Source organism: Centropristis striata, chromosome 16 (assembly GCF_030273125.1).
Source record: "Centropristis striata isolate RG_2023a ecotype Rhode Island chromosome 16, C.striata_1.0, whole genome shotgun sequence".
In the NCBI taxonomy this organism is placed as follows: domain Eukaryota; kingdom Metazoa; phylum Chordata; class Actinopteri; order Perciformes; family Serranidae; genus Centropristis; species Centropristis striata.
Window position 1 is genome coordinate 7,361,188 of NC_081532.1, and position 25,031 is coordinate 7,386,218.

The following is a 25,031-nucleotide window of genomic DNA, read 5'->3' on the forward strand; positions in this document are numbered from 1 at the left end:
TGTGATATGTCTAAAACTTCCATCTCTAAAAAATATATATTTTTTAAAACCCATGGTGTTTTAAAAAAAATAATAATTTCAATTTTCTTAGAATCCTCAAAGACTCTTCTAACCATCTGGATTTAAAAAAATTCAGTCCGCTTCACAATAAAATAAATTTTACCTGCTTTCCATAAGTTGTGTTGTTTTTAACTCCAAACAAAATGGCAGCTAGCTGGTAGCTTGTTACCTGGGTGGGAAACAGAGTTAATAAAGGGTTTAAAAAAATTTTTTTTTATTGTACAGTGGACTGTATTTTTCCTCTTAGAAATGGATGCTTACCATTGTGTTTTGAATGTAGCTAATGCTAAAACATGAGAGGCACAAACTGAAGCTATAGCACCAAAGGGGTCATCCCTATGTTCTCCGGGTCCTCTGTTCCCTGATTTTCCCAAAAAGGGTTCTATGTTCCCCTGTAGCAATACATACCGGGGAGCATAGGACCCTTTGGGTTAGGTCTAGGCCTATTTGCATATGCGCATCAATCAGCCCATAGGCCTGCATAGGCCTATTTGCCATGGAATTTGGCAGTAATGGTGGAAAAAGTAACAGACTGGGGAACATACAACCCTTTTTGGGGAAAGCGGGGAAAAGGGTCCTATGTTCCCCAGTCTCATACAAAGAGGGGAACATAGACACGATCCTGCACCAAACAGCAGAATGACAAAGTTAGCGGTTAGCTGTTGAACGTAGCAGAGCATTAAGTCTTGTTTAACACCCTAAAGAAGTTCTTCAAATATGGCCACCTAGTTATATTTGTGAGAAATGGAGTTCTGTGACTGGAATGTAACGTAAATGCTAATACACAAGAAGCTACTGCTAGCATCCACCAACTCCAGAGGGAAATATGTGGCTTAGCTTTAGCTGCTAAATGCTTTGTTATTATAAAAATATGGATTATTCTGCTTTTTTAACCCATTAATTCAACAGGGAAACACAGAGCTTTATAAAAGACGTGGTGACTTTGTTGTATTGTTTAGTATGATTTTACTCAAATCAGTGTGTTCCAGTGCAAATACAAGTCAGTCGATAACAGTATTGTTCCCAACCTGAACAATGTCCATCAGCAACAGTAAGATCAGCTTATTCGTGGTAACATTTCAGACAGATAATGACACCTTGGCTACACCTCAGACAAGAGAGCTTTGTTTCAACTAGCACCCTTTTAGTTGAAATAATGTGTTTGTACATTGAGCATGATCACATTCTGCACAGTCCTCAGAGAAAAAGCTTTCACGTTTACATGTACATCAGGTCACATGGATCAAATCTCCCTTCAGGCTGAGAGGTCACTTAACATTCGAATGAGACAAACGGACATTAAGACCAGAGTCTGATAATTTTTTGTTTGTTCATTTCAAATAACAGATAATTAATTAGCTCTTTTTATAATCTGACAGATAATTAGTAGGATTTGCCACATCTGGCTGCACCAGTAACCTGGCACTTCCTTCAATATTATAAATTTTCTTGTCAAGTTGGTTGAAAAAAAAGGTAAAACTTTTAAAATAAATATAACACCAGTGCAGTCCAGACAAACACAAAATGCAGAAACAAAAACTAACCAGTTTGCATGCATTTAGTTTGGTTAAATACCTTTTTGATAGTTGGATTTGGGGCTGCAATCAATGATTGTTGACATAATTAATTAATCTGTTGATTATTATCTCAATTAAATAACACCTGTTACAATTCAATAAAGCCCAGCTTTAGCTTGTTTTTCGCAGGACAAAAGTCCAAAACCTTCAATTTACTATCAGACAAGATAAAGAAAAGCAGCAAATTCTCACAATTGAGATACCAAATAATTTTGAACTAATCGTGCCAGATTTAGTTCATCGGATTGAAACTACTTGCACCTTTGACAAAGATGTTTTAAAAAAAACCCAAAGAACAATCTGAAGATTATTTAAAATGCATGAAACAGACAAATTAATAAGAAGCAAGTCAAATGTTGCTGCACTTCTTTGCAGCTACATTTAACTCTAAAAAAAAATCAAGGCAAAAAGTTATAAAAATAAATCAAGATACATTGATCAATAAATACAATTAAATCAATTGTTACAAATACAAATAACCAGGAATTAATTTCCACATGCCACCAGGGCCTGCTTCACCCATGTGCCATTCAACACTCGTGCAGTTTGTCGCTTGCATACTTTACATCCCTCATTTTATCTCGGTCAACAGTTTATGAGGCAGACAATTTACAAATACAAAGTTCCCTTTTTAGTTTGGAAGAAATGTTTCTAAGCTGTTGAGTCGGGATCCAAACAAGCTGCTCTAACGGGGTCACAAACAAAGAATGAACTCGATGGGGAATTAATGAGTTCTATGATATGTTTGGTTGTGACTTCCTGACAGTGTTTCGGTCCCAGTTCAAACCCAAGCAGCAGTGACATTCTTCTTTTTTAATACAGTTCCCCGTACAGGGCTGAAAACCGCGGGTTACTAATGCAAAGAAGTGCTCATATTATACAACAGCATCCCCCGTCCCTGGGATATTACTGCGTACATGTGATTGGTGATGACAGGTGCTCAGTACAAAACAGGAATCCATCAGCCACTAACACAGGAGAGTGAATCATACAGAGGGGTTCAAATAACATAATGCTTTTACAGACAAATTACAAATAATCAGAGACAGGGGTTTTTTGTTTTTCGACGATGGAAAAAAACCTGAAGCTTTACATTCATGACGCTTTCCAAAAGTGCACTTCATTAAATGCACATTCTTAAACTCAAGCTTGAAATTAAGAAAAGTATGTAAAGCTTTGTGAAACTGTCAGTGGCGTTATGCTACCAAGCCATTAATGAGTTCATTCCCAAATAAATAATTTACATGTTGAATGACAAATGTCAGGGTTTCTGTTAGTGAGAAAACTCAAGAAAAAAGGTGTTATTCCGTCACTCTATCAGGGTCAAATGATATTTTATACTTTCTATGGTTTGTTTTACCAGTTTTAGATGCCACATCTGAGGTTGTTATCACAAATGGCAATATAGCAAATGTCCGAAAGGGTTGAATATTCACAGTAAATGTCTTCCTGTAATTTAGCAACAATATTGTAGATGGGGAATGGTGAGCCACCCTCATTAAGTACTCATTAAAGCTAAACAGATTCATTTTTGTCAGTACTAATTGACCCAGACCTGTATGAATCCAAAGGCTAACAGCAGGGACAGTCCCCTCCTTGTGTTGGGCCGAGGCCGAGTTAAGACCAGAATCCAGGTCTGTAGCGGTACGGGGAGTCTTTGGGAAAGCTGATTTCCGGTCTGCAGAGTGGGACGGTTCCATCCCGGCACTGTCCCTCATCCAGCTGATCCAACAGGTTTTCCCTCTTGCGGGGGGAGTAGGGCGTTGGGGCCTCCATGGGGGTGGGTAGCACCGCCGGGTCCCTACCGAACTCTACAGTCGGAGGAGTCTCTGTGCTGGAGGTGTGGGCAGGAGAGTCGCCGTTACCCAGGTTTTGTCCGTTTCCCCTGGGCCTCGCGTCCGCCCAAAATACGTCGCAGCGTGCTCGTGGTGAAGGCCGAGGACGAGCCACAAAGTCAAGGGTTTTGGGGCGTTCAGGAGCACAGCGACGACGGGGAGTTGGAGGGAACACAAGATTTGGATCAGGGAGCCGGGGGACCTCAGGACAGTCTTCTTTTAACCCTCTGAAGACACCTGCTGTTGGAAAAAAGGAAATAAAGAAAGAAGAAAAAACAATCAAAGTAAACTTATATTGATATGTCCAGACTGAAATGTATTGGGTTAGACCCGCGGTTCTCAAATTGTGGGGCGCACCCCACTGGTGGGGAATAGAGACGTGACAGGTGGGGTGCGCCAAACGGGAGGAACTTTTCCTTTTAATGCCTATCTTTATCCAGACATCCCAACAGTTCCAGGAGTCTCCCACATAATTGATAGCGGCTCCATGACACCCGCAAATGAGATCCAGTCTCCTGGAATATGGAGCAAGGCCGCGCACTAGACTAGAGAGTGACTGCACATGTTTTTTTTTGTGTGTGACTATAAATGCAGCGTGTGTGAGATCAAAGCGTCCTTATAGCTGTGTGTTGCCGCTTATTAGACCGATCACCAAGTGTTAGTGAACTTGGTTTATTTGATGTTATTGAGTTAGAATTTAGATACATGTAACTTGAAAATGTTAAGCTTTGCGTATTTCATTAGCATTGTGTTGGTGCAGGTGGGGCTTGAAAACTCCCCCTTGTCCAAAGTGGGGAATGACGGAAAAAGTGTGAGAACCACTGGGTTAGACCAATGTTTTGGTTTGATTTTCTTGATTAATCAGTTAATTCCTGTAAATAATATAACATAATCAAAGACCACAAGCTTACCAAAACCACAAGAAATAAAATAACAAAGGAGCCATGCCTGACTGTATCACACCACAGACTGTGTGGGTTGCTGCTGCATTGCATTGAATCAAAGAATGCTTGCCATGATTGGCTGCAAGCAAAACCATAATAATAATTTTTTTTTCTAGATCTGGGTACAAAAAGGATTGAAAACAGGACTCAGGCAGGGGGGGCTCCCTTATGTTTGGGAAGAAAAAAACAAAAGAAACAAGGTAATAAAGTTCCTTGGACGTCCTTCAAAAAAGAAAACATGATTAAGTCCTTTTAAGGGTGCCTTTTCAGTGAAGAAAACTAAATGCAATGTACTAATGGGTGCATATAAATGAAGAAAATACGATGAAGTACCCTAATATGTGTCCTTAATGGGAGACAACATAATGCAGTGTCCTACTAGTGAAGAAATGTAATAATGTGGTGTCTAGGGTGCCCCTAAAATTAAGAAATGTTGATACAGTAACATGCAAGAAAACATTTTTGCTTCATTTTGCATCTAGTTGGAATGTAAGAAGACACAAGACGTTACCTGTGTTCTCTAATGCAGGTTTCTCTGGCAATGTTTCCAGATTATTAGAGGGGCAGCTCTTCTTGATGGCCCCGTCTGATGGTGTTCGACGGAGGCTGCGTGAGGAACTCGGGGCAGATGGTACGTGCGTGGGTGTGAGAGACTGGCGAGGATTACGCTTGAAGCTCTCTAGGTGGGTGTTGACCAGCGGGTTGACCGGCGGGTGGGCGGCCTGTTGCTTCGAGAGAGGAGAGTGTTTGAGCGGTGAGGCGGGGCGGCAGACCAGCAGCTCCTCGCTGTCAGAGCGCAGCAGTGAGCGGGTGGAGTTGCAGTCAGACACTGATGATAAAGACAGCAGCGTGTAAGAGGAGGGCAAGCCTCGCTCGGGCAGCGTGGGCGCCGGGGGTTTCAGCGGGCTTTCCCGCCGGAACAGTCTGCGAGTTGGGGGGCTGGTGCTCCGCCTCTGCCCCCCTGTTCTGTGGAAGAAACCTTCCCACCGTGGTTTGATGCTCTCCTCCGGATGGGCCAGACTCAGCAGGTTGCAGCCCAGTCCGACGGCTGCCAGCAGAGCTCCACAGCCCAGCAGGACCAGCTCGGACCGCCGGCCCCCACCGGGGCTCTTCCTGCACGGTGGGGTCCCTGGAAGCTGGCCGCTGGGGCAGTACTCGTCTCCTTCACCGTCGGCAGCAGCAGCAGCCGTGTGACCCTCCTTCTGGAAGGGGATGCAGAGGTAGGACTGACCAGAAGCTGCTCCTGGCTCAGTGGTGAAGCAGCAGTCTTCATTTTCTAAAAACAGAATCATTCACATGTTAACATAAAAAGCATGTAAACAGCAGCATACCATGCCAAAAAAAGTCTTCATCCCCCTTGGATGTTTCACCTTTTTGTTGCTTTTACACATGAAATCATGGTCAATATAATTTGGCCTTTTTAAAAAGAATTTGCAAAAAAACCCTCTTTAATATCAAAGTGAAAACAGATTTTTACAAAATAGTATCAATTAATTAAAAATATATCAGGTAAAATAAATGATTGCATAAGTATTCATCCCCTTTAAAGTTACTGACCGTATTCAACAAAATTTCAGGTAGTTGATGCCAGCAGTGTCACAGTTAGTGAAATGGAGATCACCTGAGTGCAGCTGATGTGTGTCAAGTGATTTTTTTTTTTTTTGGTATACAGTACCAGTCAAAAATTTAGACACATCTTCTCATTCAATGGTACTGAAGACATCAAAACTATGATGGAACACAAGGAATTGTGTAGTAAACAAAAAAAGTGTTAAACGAACCAGAATATGTTTTATATGTTAGATTATTCAGGGTTTGTACACTTTCAAGCATTCAAGCATTTTTCAAGGACTTTCAAGGTTAATTTTCAAGCTTTTCCAGTATCTTACACCTGTTGTAAATTGCATGTTTTAGGGGAGTACTTACATACTAAAAGGGGTCTATAGATGGATATAGTCAGATTGCAAGAGAAATACAGTAGGAATTTCAAGCATTTACAAGCACTTTATCCAAAATCCAAACACTTTTTAAACCTTGAAAATACAACATTTAAATTTAAGCATTTTCAAGGATTTCAAGCACCTGTACGAACCTTGATTATTCAAAGTAGCCACCTTTTGCTTTGATGGTCTCAAACACATTAAGAAGGCAAGAAATTCCACAAATTAACTTTTGACAAGTTGCACCTGTTAACTGGAAACCATCCAGGTGAAAACCTCATGAATCTGACTGAGAGAATACCAGAAGCGTGCAAAGCTGCCATCAAAGCAAAAGGAAAAAACATCTCTCCATGCCCTCACCCCTCCCTCCATATCTCACTGACCCCTCCACCCCTCTGACACAGGTCTGCTCATCCGTCCCCTTGGCACCAAACTAAAAACTTTTGGGGCTCGTGCCTTCAGCTCCGCAGCCCCCACCCTCTGGAACTCTCTCCCAGCCAAATCCCGAAATGCTGCCTCCTTGGACATTTACAAAAAAACTTCTCAAGCACCATCTCTTCACAAAGGCTTTTGGACTCACTTAACCTCCTCTACCTGTCATCAGTGCCCAATTTTTTAGTCATCCTACTGTATTGTACTGTATTGTCAAGCATCCTTTGGTTTCTTAAAAGGTGCTATATAAATTTAAGTAATTAATATTATTATCGTTATAAAAATATAAAATATAAAACATATTCTGGTTGTTTAACACTTCTTTTTTTACAACATAATTCCATATGCGTTCTTTCACAGTTTTGATGTCTTCGGTATTAATCTACAATGTTGAAAATAATAGAAACCATTGAATGAGAAAACCAGTATCAGCTTACAGACAAAATAGTTCTTGCTGCACAGTGGACATCCCTGAATATCATATAACCATTCTTCTGAAGCGACTCGAGGCCTGCTGCTGCTGTGACATTGACACTTGAATCCCATCTATCCAAGTTTGTTTTGCTGAGTGTGCATGATTCTTTTTATGGATCAGCTTGTTTACATTCACACAGCTGCAAACATGCACATCTGTGAGTTTCTCTGGTCAACCACTAAGAGCCATGTGGGAGCAAAGTATCTCACTCACTCATTCCCCTCTCATGTTTTTCCAGTCTGTCTGCCACTTCTCTAACCTTCAGCATACAACTGGAGTGTTCATATTGTAGGCCAGATAAAATAGAAGTAATAAGCCCACTAGGCGTACCCATCTCCACAAGGCTTGGCACTCCAGGCACTGCTGGACTGTGTCTCGGGGATCTGCGAAGGTTTGGGGCGCTGCAGGACCGCTGCCTGCTGCCTTCATGGGGAGGCTTCACACTGAAACATGAAGACAGAAATAATAGAAGACACTAGGGTAGTCAAAAGTATCGATACTCAAAAAAGTATCGATACTAAAATGTTGTATCCGGATACAATACTCATTTTCAAAAGTATCGAGAATCTGAAGCTTGTTATCATAGTTGCAGTTTCTTTTTGCACAACTGTTTTTCATTATAAATATTTAACCTGTGGTTCTGTTAATGTTTACATGTTGCATTTTTCTTGTTAATAAAAATATTTCTGTTGAATTTTGGGGTCTTTGTTTTTATCCTTGTGGTATCGAAAATGGTATCGAGTATCGAATATTTTCCTGAGTATCGGTATCGAGTTGAAAATTTTAGTATCGTGACAATTCTAGAAGAAACCCTTACTATATTCAACTTAACTGATCTATTATGGAAGAAATATCCTATCTTTATTCAAGAGCGTAGATTTTCAGTTTAAGAGCACAATTTTATTCCTTTTGAGTGAAACAGCTCCTTCTCGTGCTCAGGTTTGTTCTCCTCATGCTCACATTTTGTGCTCACACTCAGATTTCTGCTGCTTTCTTTCAAAATGTTTGCTTGAACTCAAAAATCACATGCTTGTGCTCACATTTCTTCTTCTTGGACACAAACATTTTGCTCAGATCTAAGGTTCACATGCTCAAATCTAAAGTCTGCGCTCTCAAAACTTTTGTGCTCGCACTCAAACAAGCACGTCCTCTCAGGTTGAGGTAACTGCTCCCTCCCCTGTGCTTATAATAGTGTGTTTCACCGGCCAATAGGAAGACAGCTAGAGTGCGGACCAATGAAATGACAGATGCCGTGTCTTGGGTGCGTTCCTTCGCCCATTTTGAGCGCTGTAGGGGCAGGTAGTATATCATCTGTTTGTAAAACTGCTTCTCTCTTAAAATACACCAATTTACCATAATAGCCAGCTATTTGAATCATCACCTATTTAAGACGGCAGCATATTTATGTATAATTAATCTTAAAATAATCCTAAAAAGAGATTATCTATTTTAGATTTTTATCAAATTTTCTGAATTACGTACAATTTTATTACTGAAAATCTACACTCTTGAATAAAGACAGGATATTTCTTCCATAATCTATTATATTAAAAGACATATCTGAAAACATCAAGGTTATCTAGAGAAAGTGTGTAAAGGTATTTCTGGATTAAAAATCTGATTAAATCGAGCTGTGGTGTTTTTTTTTTTTACAAAAAATGTATTCAAGCTTGACATTATCTGAATATTACATACAATCAATACACAATAAATCACATTTCGGCAAACAAACATACAAACTGTAGATGATGGTAACACACAGGAAGAAACACAGAGGGAAAAAAATAAATATGTAAAATGATTTGTAATTTACTCATCAAGGTACCTTATTGCTCTTGTAATTTAAAATAAGTAATAATCGGAGCCCATTAATTAAAAAATGTATATAAATTCAGATGGAGCTTTGCAGTTACTTTTTGCATCATGTACACCTTCGTTAACAGCTCTTGCCATTGAGACGGTGTGGGAGGCAGCGGTTTGAGCATTTTTTTTGCCACCAATAATAAAATATGCAAAAATGTAATCTTACTTTTATCTGTTGCCCCATCCAGGATTGCTCCTAAAATAAGATACTGTGGGTCTAGTGGTAAGTTGCTGTTTTGTATGGCCAGAATCTATGGATCCCTCTGTGGTGATTTTTTACTCCTCACCTGGCATCAGCGCTGTGCTCCCTGTAGGGGCCACACCCGCGGGATCGGCCCTTTTTCCTGGACCCCTTCCTCTCACTCTCCTCTTCATCCTGATAAAAACCTGTGTTGCGACCCCAGGCTGTACAACCCTCCCGTGGAGTGACTGCAAAACAAGACGTATTAAAAAGAATACATTAGAAGGAATGGATATCAAGGGAAAACATTAAACAGCTAGTAATGAATAATAACTGAACTGAGAAAACCAAGTGAATTTAGAGGTCCTTGGAGAATATACAACTTCTGTGCCCCATGGTAATTTTTTTCAGGAATAAATAATAACAACATTATAAATAGGATTCTGATGGTGCTTACGTTGGATGGCTCTCAGGCGAGGCAGCATCTGAGGACTACTGGGAGGACTGGAACTGCTGCTGAGCAAACTCCTCCGCCGATCATGTGAGGGAGACGCCTGCACTGTGATTTTGTGCTGAAAATCTAAATTAGAATAAGAAAAAAAAATAGAAATTAAGAATATGATTTACACAGTTCTTAGAAAATCTAATCTAATAATAAACACTGGACTTTTGAAAGCTGCTCCAACAACAAATTGTATGTATTTTACAGTATTTGGCAGTGACCCTGTGTTATTAAGCAGATGACCCACACAGACAGTAAAGCTAGACATGAACCAGATAACACCTGTAGTAAAGCAATGGCATTGTTTTGTTCTTTTAAGGACTACATAACAATGAAAAATTTCATGAAATTAAGTGAAATGGTGAGTTTGAAAAAAAGAAATCAGATTCCATGTGATTTGTGTTATGAAAAATCAGATCTGTGTCATAAATGAGCAAAAGAAAATCAGATACGGGCCACTGTAGCCTGCAGTGTGAATGTAACCTATAAGAAGGCAACATTTAAACTAAAATGTAATTGATACAATGACAAACGTTCCAGATGATATGCTCTGTATGTTTGTGCATGTTTGTGCATGTTGTTGACTGACGCTGTAGCACCACAGTGTGTGTGCAGTACCTGAAGGCAGGCTGATCCTGTTCCCATCCTTGAGTTTAAGGCGGTTGCGGCGGAACTTGCCCTGCCTGCTCTCCACGTGAGGCTTTTCCTGGTAGAGCTGGTGAATGATGATGTTGAGCTCTCGCTCCAGAATGTGGATCTCCCGCTCGGCTAGTTCCTGCTCGCGCCTCCTCAACGCCTCCTCCTGGCATTTCTGCTGCAGTGCGGCTTGGGTCAGCTCCTCCTCCCACGATCGCAGCTCCTGATCGGACAAAAATAAAAAAAGAAGTGAAGGAAAAAAACGATGAAATCCGACCTCCTAATACAAATAGTATTTTAGTACTAGTATTAGAGCCTAAACTCAACCTAAAAGAAGTCAATAACAACAACTGTTACAAGTAGGGATGTCCCGATCCGATCACGTGATCGGAATTTGGGACCGATCACATGGTTTCAGACTTGATCGGAATCGGACATTATGTTCCGATCACGGATCGGATATATGTATATTCAGCATGAAATCATTTTACTGCAGGCTGCATGTCAATAAGCGAGGTAGAAGTTCACACACTCCAACCTAGGTGGTGCTAATGCACCTTAAAGTTGGTGCCGTCGCCATTACAAGAAGAAGAAAAAAACCAACAACACGGCAGCAGTTTAAACCGACGCGCGAGTATGTCTGCAGTCTGGAAGTATTTTAAAGTGAACAAAAATAACACTGCGATTGCAAACTGTGAGGTATGTAAACTGGGAATTTCAACAAGTGGCATTCTTAATTTTTTAAATGTATTATAGAAGTATTGGATCGGGACTTGGTATCAGCAGATACTCAAAATCAAATGACTCGGACTTGGACTCGGGGGCAAAAAAACCTGATCGGGACATCCCTAGTTACAAGGGGTGAGTGTAGTGTACCCCAAAGCAATTGTATTTGGGAAGTCATCATTTTCTTGCATTGCCATGACTCAATGGAATACTCTTCCAAGTCCCCATGCCTTCTCACATCTTGCTAAGCGTTGGCTACTGTCAAGACAAGAGTGTACACATTTATGAATTGTGTGTGTGTGTGTGTGTGTGTGTGTGTGTGTTGGGGGCAGCCTGTCCTGTCCTGTTGAATCTTGCTTCAATGTTTCAATTTATCTATTTTATATATTGTCTCTTTGCCTTGTTCTGTAATTTTACTTCTTTTTCTATACTCATTTTCTATGTACTGTTCCATCAACCTGCCCAGGGACTACAGGTGGAAAATAACAATCCGCTAGAACCTGGCACAATGCATATCCTCTTGTTGTACAAGATTAATGTCCTATTGTGCGCTGTCCCTGTTTTGAAATAAATAAATGACAATTACAATTACAAAAAAGCTGCTTCATCTTTACCTTCTCCTTCATCCTCAACTGATCAAACATTTCCTGGATCTCCAGTTTCCAGTCGTCCTGCAGAGAGTGGAAGGACTCTGCTGGCATCTCAAAAAAGCCAGACTCCTCGATGGCCGTCAGCTGGTCCAGGATAGTTGTGAATTGCGGCCGTGAGTGAGGGTCTGAGCTCCAGCATTCTGTGGCACAAGATGAAAAGCAGTTTCAAAAACTCGGGCCAATTTTGCCTCAGCAAAAAAAATATTTTGGCCCTTTAAATGCTTCCAGAAAGTGATAAAATATTCTGTTTATCCAAAGCTGCTCAGTGGATAAACTAAATTTTCTATATTAATTTAATAATAAATGTTCAATTGAATCTTTCTGGCATTCAAACTGACACAGTTCAGATCATTTCCATGTAATTTGGAGGGTAATGCTTCTCCTGCAGCAGAAAAGTATTCCATTTACCTTCCATAAGACGTGCAAAGGGCTCAGGACAGGTCATGGGAATGGGCAAAGCCAGCTTGTTCATCGCCACCCCGTAAGCCACAGCGAGACCATCAATGCCGCGAAATGGGACTTCTCCTGTCAGCAGCTCCCATAACAGTACGCCATAACTTAAGTATACAGAAAAAAAAGAAAAAAGGGAAAGAAAAGCTGCTGAATGAATCTGAGAATAAACATAAACACAATTTGGATAAACACCCCGTTTACCTTTCATACTACATTATCCTCCTGAGATAAGGAGCTTGGTGTAAGTGTAAAAACACCTATTGCACAATACACAACAGTCTGGTTCTGAACATAAATATATGTAGGAATATATGAATGTCAAGCAGGATGTTTGCTGAAAAATAGTGGGAGTTGACAGCGAAGCACGCAGTTTGAGTAAATGTCAAAAAGGGATTAGAACGCCATTATTTTGCGCTCATGTAAATATCAAGGTGAGACAGAATAAGCTCAAAATAAGAAAATCTCAACAGCGTAGTGCAGCGGCTGACGGGTCCATAAAAACACACACTGATGCACTGTGGGTAAATGACCAGCAACAAATAACATAAAGCAGGGGGAAGTGTGTTAACATAAGAAAGTTGGGGATTTTTTTATAGTTATCTAGAAGTTTATACATCTATTAGCCCAGGTATTATAAATGTGAGCAATTTAACACTAGACGGGGATCAAATAATACCTGCAAATACTGGAACTGGTAACATTTAAAGACATTAAAAAGGTACAATATGAAGCAATTTACATACATTAATTGACCTTCTCAGTTGCCTACAGCAACCTGTAGAGTGATTTCTATATAAAGTGGTGTTTTTTCCGGAAAAAACTAAAGGATGTGACTAGGGTTGGGCGATATATCGATATAAAAAATGTATCGATATATTTTTAAATGTGATGTGGAATTAGACGATATCACATATATCGATATAGTTCTAATTTTTTTTCTTTATTTATATATAAATGCTGCCCTTACTTGGGTTTGTCATATTTGTAATGTTCGTTATTCTTTTCTAATTTAAATATATTTATTTTAGAAAAAGATTGGCCTATTTTAATTCATAGGCTATTTTTATTTAAGATATGTTTTTAATTAAATGCGCACTTTATGGAGCTGATACCGTTGTTATACAGTATTTATGTTCACTTAAATAAACGGTTTTAATAAAACTACTTGTGACATGTCATATTTGGCTTTGACTGAACATTTGCTCTCACTTTGAGATAAAAATATCAGGATATATATCGTATATTGATATTCAGCCTAAATATATCTGCATATTACTTTTGGTCCATATCACCCAGCCCTAGTGAGGGCCCAACTGGCCAAATGGGAATGTGACTGATGTGTTGGGAAATTCCACACAGAACCTTTAAACTTTCATGTTCTCTGTGTTGTTAATGCAAACCCCACTCATGATACCTAAACAGGCTAAAACAAATTGTTAAAATGAGTCTCTTATATGACCAATTTTTATTCTTCACTGAGTAATTCCCCTCCATGGTCGGCACTCCTGAGGACTTTTGTCTATAGTGCCTGCTGCCGTCTCATGGCTCACTGATCACACTTTAATCCTGTTTTAAAAGGGAAACCCCACTCTCAGTCAGGAATAGCTGAACTGGACAGTTAATGCTGTTGCAACACAACAGATTGTCGAGAGAAGAGAAGTGAAAATAATGATACATGGTGTTAAAGGAAACTACAGCACATATAAATACAGGATTGGAAATTAACTTTTTTCTCCACCTGCCACTGTGGCTGCGTTCCAAATTAAAGTCTTGAACCTTGAAGTGGAAAAGGACTATTAGAATATACAGTGGCAGATCACGCTGCACTGCGTTAATGCCTTTTTCTAATAAGAGAGAAAAACCAGATCCCCTGTGACGACCTTTGGTGCTGCACAAGTACATCGAGCTATATTATATTGTACAACGTATTACAGTGATGTACTCTTTAGCCTCATCTAGTTTCGTACCCGTCTCACAGCACACGACATTCTGTTCTTTTCCTCGTGTGCCAGTCTGCTTTGTTACTATAGCAACTGCTGCCAGAGCTGAACTTTTTCTCGTGCATGTTGGGTAAACTGATTCTCTCTCTGGTCAGATCACTTCTACCACCTGGTGCAGTCTGTTTGCTGCATAAGCCACCTTCTCCCGCTGCCCACCTCCAAACGTCGCTACCCTTGGAGAACGTAGACGAGCGGATGACCTCGGGCGCCATCCAGGCGTAGGTGCCGGCGGCGCTCATCTTGGTGGTGCGGTGCCACTCTCGAGCCAGCCCAAAGTCTGTGATCTTCAGAGTCTTGTTGCTGAGGTCTTCCATCTCGACCCTCTCGAGGATCAGGACTGGAGCGGTCGGTAGAGGTGGAGCGGGAGGTGATGAGGGGGGGTTTCGGTTGGGGAGGATGGGGAGGAGGGTTGGAGGATGTGAGGGGGGTTCGGATTGGCAGGCGGGTTGGCGGTAAAGTAAAAAAGGTTTTTAAGGTGGTGAGGGTTGGCAGCAACGGGAGGAGGATCAGACCCACGATAAAACACAAATGCATGAGGAAACGCAAAACATGGTGATGAACAAAACAGGGTGCGGTTGGTGGGAGGCCATGATGAAAGGATCGGAAGGATAAAAGCAGAGTAGAGAAAAAGAGAACAAACAGAGAAACGAAGAGAACAGTGAGCCACTACAACAGAGATGAGAAACACCGGCCTTGATCAATGCTAATGATCTCACATCTCAAACAAACACCAATACTACAGTTAAACTACAGAAATAGACTGTTACGACACACCCATTCGCTCTGATAGGATCTTAAAAAAACAACCCATTCCCAACATGCACAGAGAAGAGCTCCTCCTAACCACATGCTCTCTCTCCCCCATTCAGCTCCACAATGCCAGGCCATCTGCTGTGGCTGTGCCCGGTGGAGAGGGTGTGTCTGCAGGCTGCGGTGCACATCAAGCGCCCCTTCATCTGCTGCTCATGTGTCTCTAATGCCACAGAGGCACTTTCCACAGAAACTAAAACCCAAACATGTGGCGTAAGTAAACTCTGCTCCCGTGTAGCTCGAGAGGTAGAACATGAAACACAGCAGATTCCCCCAGAGGCCAATCATGCTCCAAATGTATGCACTCAGTGTAATGCACAGTGCTTTAGATAAGAGCATCTACTCAGCGGCATGTTATGTGAAATGGAGGCAGCAGAGGTAGTTGAAAGGTTGAAGGTTAAAAAACAAAACAAAACCATGTGGATTAAGTGATTTGGACTGCTAACTGACAAATGACTGAGTATTATTTTGGTGCTATCACACATTTTGTTTTTGAAACATTAATTATAAATAGGTTTGCTGCAAGATCACACAGATTTTGGTGGATACAGGTAAAAGATTTTCAGTTAACATGCTGCTTCATTCAGTTGTGACCACATTAAAAGGTGCTGTACTCGACTTTAACCCTCTCGAGTCCATGAAACCACCTGCACATTACTTTTTCATGACATGAATACATAAAAATGAAGCATAGTGGAGTCTTGCCATCAGCTTCCCTCTAAAGTTCTGGCTTGAAACTCCATACCAGATTTTTTTTGATGATATTCGGCCAAGTAAACCCGGAGATAATGTGAAATATATTTAGTATAAAAATATAGAACTAGAGATTATCCTAATTTTACCTGTTATATGTTATATTTGCAACCTGTGTTCATATTTGCAACATGTACCTTTCTGTGTGTGAAACATTTGAAAATTATGTTTAGATTAGATTTTATGTTTTCCTTTGTTTCTTTTGGGTTCAAAATTTTGATCAAGTTAATCATTAATTATCAGGAGATATAGGTGAGGTTGCGCTGAAAAAACTGATACCAACATGGCATGGTGAAGATTTTTTAACAGATTTTTTTAACCGACATAAGAGCCCAAAATTTCAGAGGGTTAAGAACTTAATTCAGTCTGGCCTTGGAATGGCCTCGACACAGCTCTCACGTCTGACGTCACAAGCAATCATGATGATGGCTGAGTGGAAATGGCGGCTGCACTAATGTGTGTTAATAATGCAAACAACACTGTAAAATTGGCATCCATTCACATTGCAATCCGGCTTTGTCGAACAAAGTGGGAGGAGCCGGTAGTGCTATATAACAGAGCAGTGACAGTTTGTGTACAATAAGATGCAGAGATTCTACATACTTAAGCAAAGTTGTTTGCATTTTGCTAAACATGATGATCATTTATCAAACGAGCGTACGATAGAAAGTGAGCGTAAAGTGGGTGCACGGTCATTTCTATGCAAGGCTCGGCATTTATCAATTTGGACGTGAGTGGAGGGTACGATCAGATCTCACGACTGCTCTCAGCTCGTGAACGCATATTTCAGAATTGATCTTAGATGCCTGGAGCTGATAAAACTCTGCGTTGTGTTGTTTTTAATGGTGACAAACCAAAGCATGTTGAGGCTACATCATTTATCATTAAAACCTCATTAAAGATAAATACACCCTGCAACCTTGAAATTCTTTAAACAGGCTACAAGCTGAGGCCATTAAATGTTGTTGTCTTCTGCTATTTACCGTTATCTGTCTCAGACACCGAAGCATCAATCACTGCTGCCACACGCTCCTCTGACTGGGACAGAATTCTAACTAAATGTAAAGAAGTGAATAATATCTCTCCATCATAATAATAATAATAATTGCATATTATATAGGCTAGTCGGCTTTATATATCACAATGTATAAATCAAATATTCCAACCTCACCAGGAGTTTAATGCTCCACTGCTACTCTGCTGACAGCACCACTGATTTCCTTCCTTTTCACTTTTTATGCTGCCAAACAAAACCAGTTTGTTCTGTTGCAGCTGTTGGAAGTCAGCGTTTCACTTTCTGCCTCTGAGAAATTCCTCCTCTTTTGGGATTAAAACTTAGTTTAAAACAATGTTTACCTGCTGGCTGCAACCAAAAAGCTGTGAAAACTTTAAGTCTGTGCTCCAAATGTAAAATATTAAGTGAACTTGTTTGAGTATATAACTATAAGTACTTTTATTTCAAAAACCCTACTGCATATTTCTGTAAAATGTCTATTTTGCTCCTGTGTTGTTATCTGTAACGGTTCACTTTGGTAATACATTTGTGTAAAAAAAAAAAAAAATTGATACAAATTAGGTCACTACTGATTTTGCTTCAGGAACCTCCACCTGACAGGATTTTGATTGTTAGATATGATGAAGTACTTTATAGTTGTCAGGTTACAGTTGAGGAGATAACTTTGAAAGAAAGGAAACCTATGAACAGAAAAGTCACTCTTAAGCCCTTTAAATACTCCACAAGAACAGAGAAATTTGTCCTTGTTCTCGAGGTGACAAGAACAGGAAAAAAATCTATTTCATACTTCACGAGAAACTCCACTGAAGAACTCCTGGGAAGTTCTCACAGGGCCCTCCCACTGAAGCACACGTCTCATTCAAATTCAAATTTCTGACCAATCACACAATAGCTCTCAGACACCACACAAGAGAAAAGTTCTGCCCAGATGATGTGTCAAGAAGAGAGAAATTTGTTCTCTCTCCAAGGGCTGCAAGAACAAAATGACATCATTCTGTTCTTGCAGCCCAGGGAGAGAAAACAAATCTCTCTGTTCTTGCAGAGTATGTATTGGCTTTTACTCACATTGGGCTCACTTCTAAAGTGAATTAATAGAGAAAATAAACTGTTCCACATTTTCCTCGTGGACCCCCTGGAGCTTCCACAAGGACCCCTGTGGGTTCTCAGACAGCTGGTTGAGAACCACTGAGCTAATCCCTAAAGGGCCAACACTTCTGATTACAACACACGCAGAGGGAGTGAAACTTCTTCGGCATTACGACACCATTAATCAGATATTTATTTACATAATAAATATGTATTTATTGCTATATTAATGTTCTGAATGTCTAGGTATACAGAGTACACCTCACCCATCACTGTTTTACAAGGAGTCTGAAACATCAAGATGTGGTGTATGAGATGAAAAAAAAGAATGTGAAAACCAAATTTTACTCCAAGTCATCAAATATTTGTTAAGATATTTCACTAAAAACAAATATGATAACAAGGAAATGGCTTAAGCCAGACAGCCATTCGAAAGACGAATGGTATGACATCATCTACAATTTTTTTGTAATGGAAAGAATCACTTTCTCTGTGAGGCTTCAGAAAGCCAAATTTGAGGAAATCTGGGAGAAGTGGAGATTGTATATCACCCCGACACGCCCTTCTTTTGTTAAATATTATGTAACTTTCATTTTTATTGTTAATCTGTTCTACTTGCTGTAGATGGAAACACCCCCAAGTTCTGTTCGTTTCTGTTTATAACTAGATAAAAATCTGAAAATATGGATTACAATGCCAATCATCATAATGGTGATGGCTGTGTAATGTGCTATTGAAATGTAATTCCAAATAAAGACAAAATCTTAAAAACAACAACAAAAAAAACCAAACTCATAAATATACAAACCTCATAAAATGTGCAATAGGGAAAGTTAGGGAGGACATCAAAGTCTTGCAGGATATATCCTTTGGGCATCATGAGTAACTATAGAAATATCTAAAGAAAAACCTTCCAGTAGTTTAGATGTTTCACTCTGGAGTTTTAGAACCATGACGACAACATGGCTAAAATAAACTGTCAGCGGGTAGGTTTCTGTACATGAGATGCAAGAAAGAAATCTTGACTTTTGTGACTTTTATAGTAACCGAGCTTCGTGATTTTGCCACCAACCGCTTCATAACCACAGTGATGCGTCACAGGGTGGGATCTCAGTGTGCCACATCCTGGGCCACTTCTGCAACCACCGAGTAGCCCGGAGTTTCTCAACAAAGTGGTGTGGACCCCACAAAGAACCCAAGAAAATGGGGTCTGAAACTGATTTACATCAAAAATGATGCACAGATTTAATCATATATTATGCAGGAAGGATGACATAGCGCAGTGGTTCCCAAAGTTTTTCTACTGGGCCCCCCTTTTCTATCTAAAAAATACTTTCGAGTCAAGGCGGCCTCCACACAACAAGCAAGAATGGTCTTGTCATAATTTTTCATCCTTGTTTTTTGGATTTGTAATATTTCGAAACAGTAAAACACTGTCAAATTACATCAGACATAGGGCGTAAAATTAAAAATTGTATTTCACCATAGTAGACACTTTTAATTACTGTAAATCAAAGAATAGCACAATACTTTTACTTTTTTCTGTCATAAACTGGAAGAAACGCACATATTTGCTGTAAAAATATAAAATTTTCATGCAAAATTTATGGAGAAATAGCATGATGTTTGATTTTAAGACACAATTACCCTAAAAATAACAGCATTATTCAGTCTAAATTACAGTTTTTGCTGATATTTACATTTAAATTTAGAATAGAAAATCCACTCACTGTAATTTTTACAGTGAAGTTCTGGTAACCACAGCTGCCGGTATTTTACAGTAAATCAAACAGATTATATTTTTTACAATGCAGCATTGGAGAACAATGAAATGATTTCAATTTAGCCTTGCCACGCCCCCCCCTTTTGTAACCCTGGCCCCCCTTAGGGGTCACGCCCCCGAGTTTGGGAACCACTGACACAGTGGATGTTAATCACAAAAAAAGCCTGAGAGGTTATTTTGGAAAGTACAGAAACCTCTGGATTAGACACTTGCATGGATTAAAAGTAAAAGTAAAAGAGAAGCCTGGCATGCTGCTCTGTCACTGTCCTGTCCTGTACTGTGGAGAGGCCATGGGTTTTCCCCCTGACAGCCCAGGATGGCAACTAGTTAGACTGACTTAACACTTTAAAGCAGCCTATTGGAAGTGAAGCGCCTGAGCTGATCACCAGAGAAAGGGCCAATGGCGGATGAGCAGCTGGTTGTATGTATCAGTGCAGCCTCCAATAGGGAGCCGGCTGGGCAGAGCACTGGGCAAATCCTCAGTAATAGGCTTGGGATTTAGGGGATCCAGTTGGGTAAAATGCAAGATTACAACCGCTCCACAAACATACATGCAAACTCCTTTTGCTTTCTGCTCTCTTTTCTGAACATAATTATCAACACTGCACATCACAGCATGTTACAGAAAGCACACAATAAACATGGGGTTGCTTCATTAAAGGTGCATAAAGTCCCACAGCCAATACAAAATAAATCTGCAGGGGTTTGACAAGGTTTAAAAACAACCTTCTATCTTGCATGTATTTACAAAAAAACATTCCCTCTTAAGATAAATGGCCACTATGCTATCCATAATTGTATTACAGTCCATTACAGCATACCATTAGTTTTGCCACAAACCTGATGATACAGCAATTTCTTGATTTTGTATCCAGTTGATAAAAGTTTCACCCTAAAAGTTGCAGAAGAAAACACTAAAGACACAAAGGACTAAGGCTTTAAACAAAAGTTGTTGCCCAAGCAAAGGAGGTTAATGTTTTTGGATGGTTGTTTGTCTGTTTGTCTGCAGGATTACAGAAAAAATACTAACCCGATTTTCATTAAACTTGGTGGATGTGTGCAGTATAGGCCAAAGATGAACCCTTTAAATTTTACAGATAAACAACTTATTTTTTACCTATGTTAACATTGCGGCATAGGGCATGGCTTTGGCATTCTGCTTTCTGATCATAAATATTGATCAGCGAGCTTGTAATTCACCTTATTATATCGATAAATATTAGGAGTTGGATAGGAGTTGCTAAACCCCACAGCGGTGTTTCAAAGCTGCTTGCTTATGTCTGACTTAAAACCCAGTGTAAAACTATGATATATGATATATAAAACAGATAAATATGAAGAGAGAGCTGAAACTATTTGTTAAATAGATTTTTACAAAAACGTAATCTGCAACTATTTTGATAATTGATTTATTGCTGAAGCCATTTCCAGTGAAGAAAAGTTAAACATTCGCTTGTTCCAGCTTCTGTAATAGAGAGTATTCAGTTTTTCCTTTAGTTTTTTAAAATTGTAGATGCAACATCTTTGAGCTTTGGACTGTTGGTCAGACAAAAGCAATATGGAAATGTCACCTTGGGCTTTTGGAGGTTGTAATGGGAAATTATTTTTTTTTCCTTTGATCAAATCTGCCATGTAAACACTAAATAAAAATAGTTGCAGCTCTACATGCAATTCTTATTAAAATGATTATCAAAACTGGAGGTGATTAATGTTCTGTTTACTCTAAAATAAACTAACTTTTTGGGAGAAACACTGCAGAAATAACAATGTGTGGCAATAAAAAGGGAATCTTACTGTTGCTGGACTTGAGGTCCCGGTGAATAATGGGGACGATGGCCTGGCTGTGGAGGTAGAGAATCCCCCGGGCGATCTGAACTGCCCAGTCCACCAGCGTGCACGGAGGGATGCGTTTCCCCGCGAGGGCCCGGTTGAGGGGGCCGCCCCTGGCGTACTCCATGACCAGACACAGGTTGGGCTCGAGCAGACACACCCCCAGCAGGCCCATGATGTTGGGATGGTTGAGCATGGCGAACAGTTTGGCCTCCTGGCGCACGCTCTCCAGAGTCTGCTCCGGGTCCTCGTCAGGGTCCCGCCGCGCTGCCTTCACCGCCACCTCTGAGCCCCGCCACACTGCACGGTAGACTTTTCCAAAACCGCCCACGCCGATGATTTCTTCCAGGGTCAGCTCTAAGAAATCGATCTCCAGGACTGCGGAGGGATGCAGGAATAGAGGACAAACATGAGATTTATAGAGACAAAGAAAAAAATCAGCACTCCCCCCAAAACAAACACAATCCCTTGACACAATATTGATCTTCACAGGGCAGTTACATTTTAACACACAACCCTCCAATACAAGGACATTAAAGGTCAGGGTAAGTGTGTCTGGAGCTGGTAAGGATTCACTGTTTTACTCTTAAGGAAGGCAAATGTTTAATAGCACAGAACCTCAAAACCAGGTCACGGAGTTGAAGGATGCTTTCACTAAGCCACCCTGCTGCCCCAAATACAGGATGTGGTGGAGCTACCCCTTCTGCTGTTACCCAAGGGTGAGCATCTGTCCTTAAATCTGCCTGGGATGTAAGGAGAAGGAAGGAAGATGATCCATTCCTCTTAAAGGTTTAAATGAAAGTGTGTGTGATGCTATGAACAGGAGCCTCTGTGCGCCTGTGGCTGTAAAGTCTCATGGTGTGGATTCCTACCAGTCTACTAGGCAGACTGACCTTGATGAATATTTCAGGTGGGATGGTATGTGAAAGTAGGCCAGCTGCTGCTGAAGAGATGAAAGCCAACAAAGACTGAGACTGCCAACAAAGACAGCTGAGGCGGTGTGCTCCACCCAAACAAACAGGGCTGATGTGGGTCGTCCGGCCTTAAAACACATGTTATATCAGCGTCTTCATGTTTACATAGTGGCAGAAGATTTGTAATTTTCTAATGGAGTTGTGCTGCTGCAGAACATCCTTGTTTCGGACCCCACAGTGCAGTGCTTTTGATTTTGCTTACTGTATCTATCTGAAGTCTTGGCTGCACGTTCAGCTGCAGAAGCAATTTGACATTTTGTGCAGCACAATTTTGATGCAAACACTAGCAGCCACCATGAAATGCAATGCATATCACACCAATAATGCACAAAGAAGTTTCATACAATATGTGATGATAATATTACATTTATTGCACTTGCATGTGCTGCTGTATATTCTTTCTGCTGAGGATGCAGCGCACATTGTGCATTGTAATTTGAAGCTGGGTGCATCACTAACCGCAGCTGGCTGTGTGTTTGACAGGCAGTGTGATGAATAATGGTCCTGAAGCTGCGAGGATGCCTGGGCCAGCCTGTTTCTAGGCCAACAGGAGTGCACTGCGACTACCATGACACAGCACTCTCAACGTGGCTTTCTCTGGCCTTCTGACAGCAGACAAGGGGAAGACACAGCAGCCCTGTGCTCTGTTTTACCAACTGATTTCATTACCCCGGGCCATGAAGCACAATGGGATACTCACGGTGCAGAGGAGGCACTGAGTACTGCTGCTCCGAGGTGTCGCGTATTTCCTCCGGAATGACATTCCCGTTGCTCACATAATTAGATGGGAAAATGCCAACACGGTCCGCTATCATACCGGTCCACCAGCCCTCATCTCCCGACACCAGGGAGTCTTTGGACAGGACCTCCACCTGGTCCCCCTTCCGCAGGCTGAGCTCGTCCTCCGCAGTCGCTTCATAGTCGAACACGGCCGTCCAGAAGCCCGGTGCAGCGGGGAGCGCATCCGGCGCCGCGCTGATGCCATTCTCCGGTCTCGGCCAGCGAAAAACATCTGCCTCAGCTTCTTCCGATGAGGAAACGCACGCCTTGGGACTCAAACTATTGTCCAAAGCGGGTTTGAAGACATCCATGGACGCGATCCATAGGGGCGACCTGGATCACTGCAGGCGCATCCACCTGACGCGGCTGGTTGGCTGGCTGGCTGGCGGCGCCCTGCGTCTGCACACTCATATACATACACACACGGAGCTAAGTAGCGGCTAATCCTGCACATAAACACTGCAGGAAACCGGACGCACCATTCTGCAGCATCGTCTGTCTTTCAGTCCGCGCTGGCTGCCATCAAACAGCTCCAGTTTGATGATTTTCAATGCACAATCCAGCACCCAATCATGGCTGTAACTCCTCGGTCGCAGGAGTCTTTATTTTAAGCCAATTGTACCAACGTGCGAATCATCCCCGGCTTCCTATTGGTGCACGGACACGTCAGCAACAGTTTAGCTCCCACCCTCCTCTCAGCGTCAAATGCTGGTCACTCTCCTCACAGCGTGAACCTGCTGCACGCCAATTAAACCTCTGAAGTCCAGGAGATTTTGGTTCAAATTTGTTAACTTCCTATGCATTAATTTCTGTCTCTGTTTAGCATATTTCAGTCTGTCCTTACATCACATGCATGGCTCCTTTTTCTCCACACAAACTTGGCTATGAGTCAGATTTTTCATTTTATTTTAACTAACAAAGTATAAAGCTGCCAGGAACCGAAAATACAAGCAAAAGACACAGGTGTCTTTTGGTGTCTATATGCATGTAAATTAGAAATAGTAATAATTTTCATTGTAGAAAGAAAATTCACATTTTAAAAATGGTCTAGAAACATAAATGGCACACTGTGAAAGCTGCTATGATTGAACTTTAACTGGCTTTCTCAGCTTGTCTACATATCATATATAAATAAAGCTATTACTGTAAATAATACATGATGTAAATAATACAATAATACATGTGTATTTTCAATAAATAGATGGACTCCAGAGGGTTAAACACATACAAGGAGGCGTTTTCTTTTCTTCAAATTGTCTCCTTTATTTAGTTATAGACCCCCCACCCCACTCAAATAAAAACGAAAGAAAAAGAAAAACATAACAAAATACTCAAATGATGTTAAATTCCATGCACAATTCCCTGAAATAAAATAAAAACAGAATCCATAGCAAGGAGTAAAAAACAGTCAACATAAACAGTCAAATGAACAACCCCAACTATATCAGTGATGTGATGAGACCATAAAGGTGTGTGTGCATGTGTGTGTGGTTGAAAGTCAAACAGAAGTTCCTCCATATTTGTTAATAAACAGCTTCTTAAAGCCTAAATATGATGTGGTAGGACACCAGGAATATTACTGTAGCTTTGAGAACAGCTTCAGGTACTGTACATGAGAATCAACCAAGGCTGCACTTCAGTTCACTTCCTGACACATTTCAAGAGAGTCTGTCTGCACATTTGGTGTTTGTGTCTGTATTTATAGATAGAAGGTACCAGCAGGTCA

At 40.8% G+C, this 25,031-nt stretch overlaps 1 protein-coding gene across 1 annotated transcript; it reads right to left on the reverse strand.

Annotated features, from left to right (window-relative positions):
• Positions 1-1,002: 1,002 nt before the first annotated feature.
• map3k9 (mitogen-activated protein kinase kinase kinase 9) lies at positions 1,003-23,874 on the reverse strand. The gene is made up of 11 exons (XM_059353008.1): positions 23,226-23,874; positions 21,516-21,929; positions 14,431-14,611; positions 12,230-12,378; positions 11,786-11,961; positions 10,428-10,668; positions 9,765-9,887; positions 9,414-9,555; positions 7,594-7,706; positions 4,928-5,692; positions 1,003-3,709 (listed from the first exon to the last, which is right to left on the reverse strand). The coding sequence occupies exons 1-11, from the start codon at positions 23,614-23,616 to the stop codon at positions 3,255-3,257; spliced, it is 3,150 nt and encodes a 1,049-aa protein (XP_059208991.1). The 5' UTR covers positions 23,617-23,874; the 3' UTR covers positions 1,003-3,254.
• Between the last annotated feature and the right edge of the window lie 1,157 nt (positions 23,875-25,031).

What these genes read in the sequence shown, in the direction of transcription:
- map3k9 (XM_059353008.1), bottom strand. Translation starts at nt 23,616, where the DNA reads ATGGATGTCTTCAAACCCGCTTTGGACAATAGTTTGAGTCCCAAGGCG. An exon ending in TCGCCTGAGAGCCATCCAAC is followed by an intron (nt 9,556 to 9,764) that starts GTAAGCACCATC and finishes CTTGTTTTGCAG; the next exon opens with TCACTCCACGGGAGGGTTGT. An exon ending in GAGCACAGCGCTGATGCCAG is followed by an intron (nt 7,707 to 9,413) that starts GTGAGGAGTAAA and finishes TTCATGTTTCAG; the next exon opens with TGTGAAGCCTCCCCATGAAG.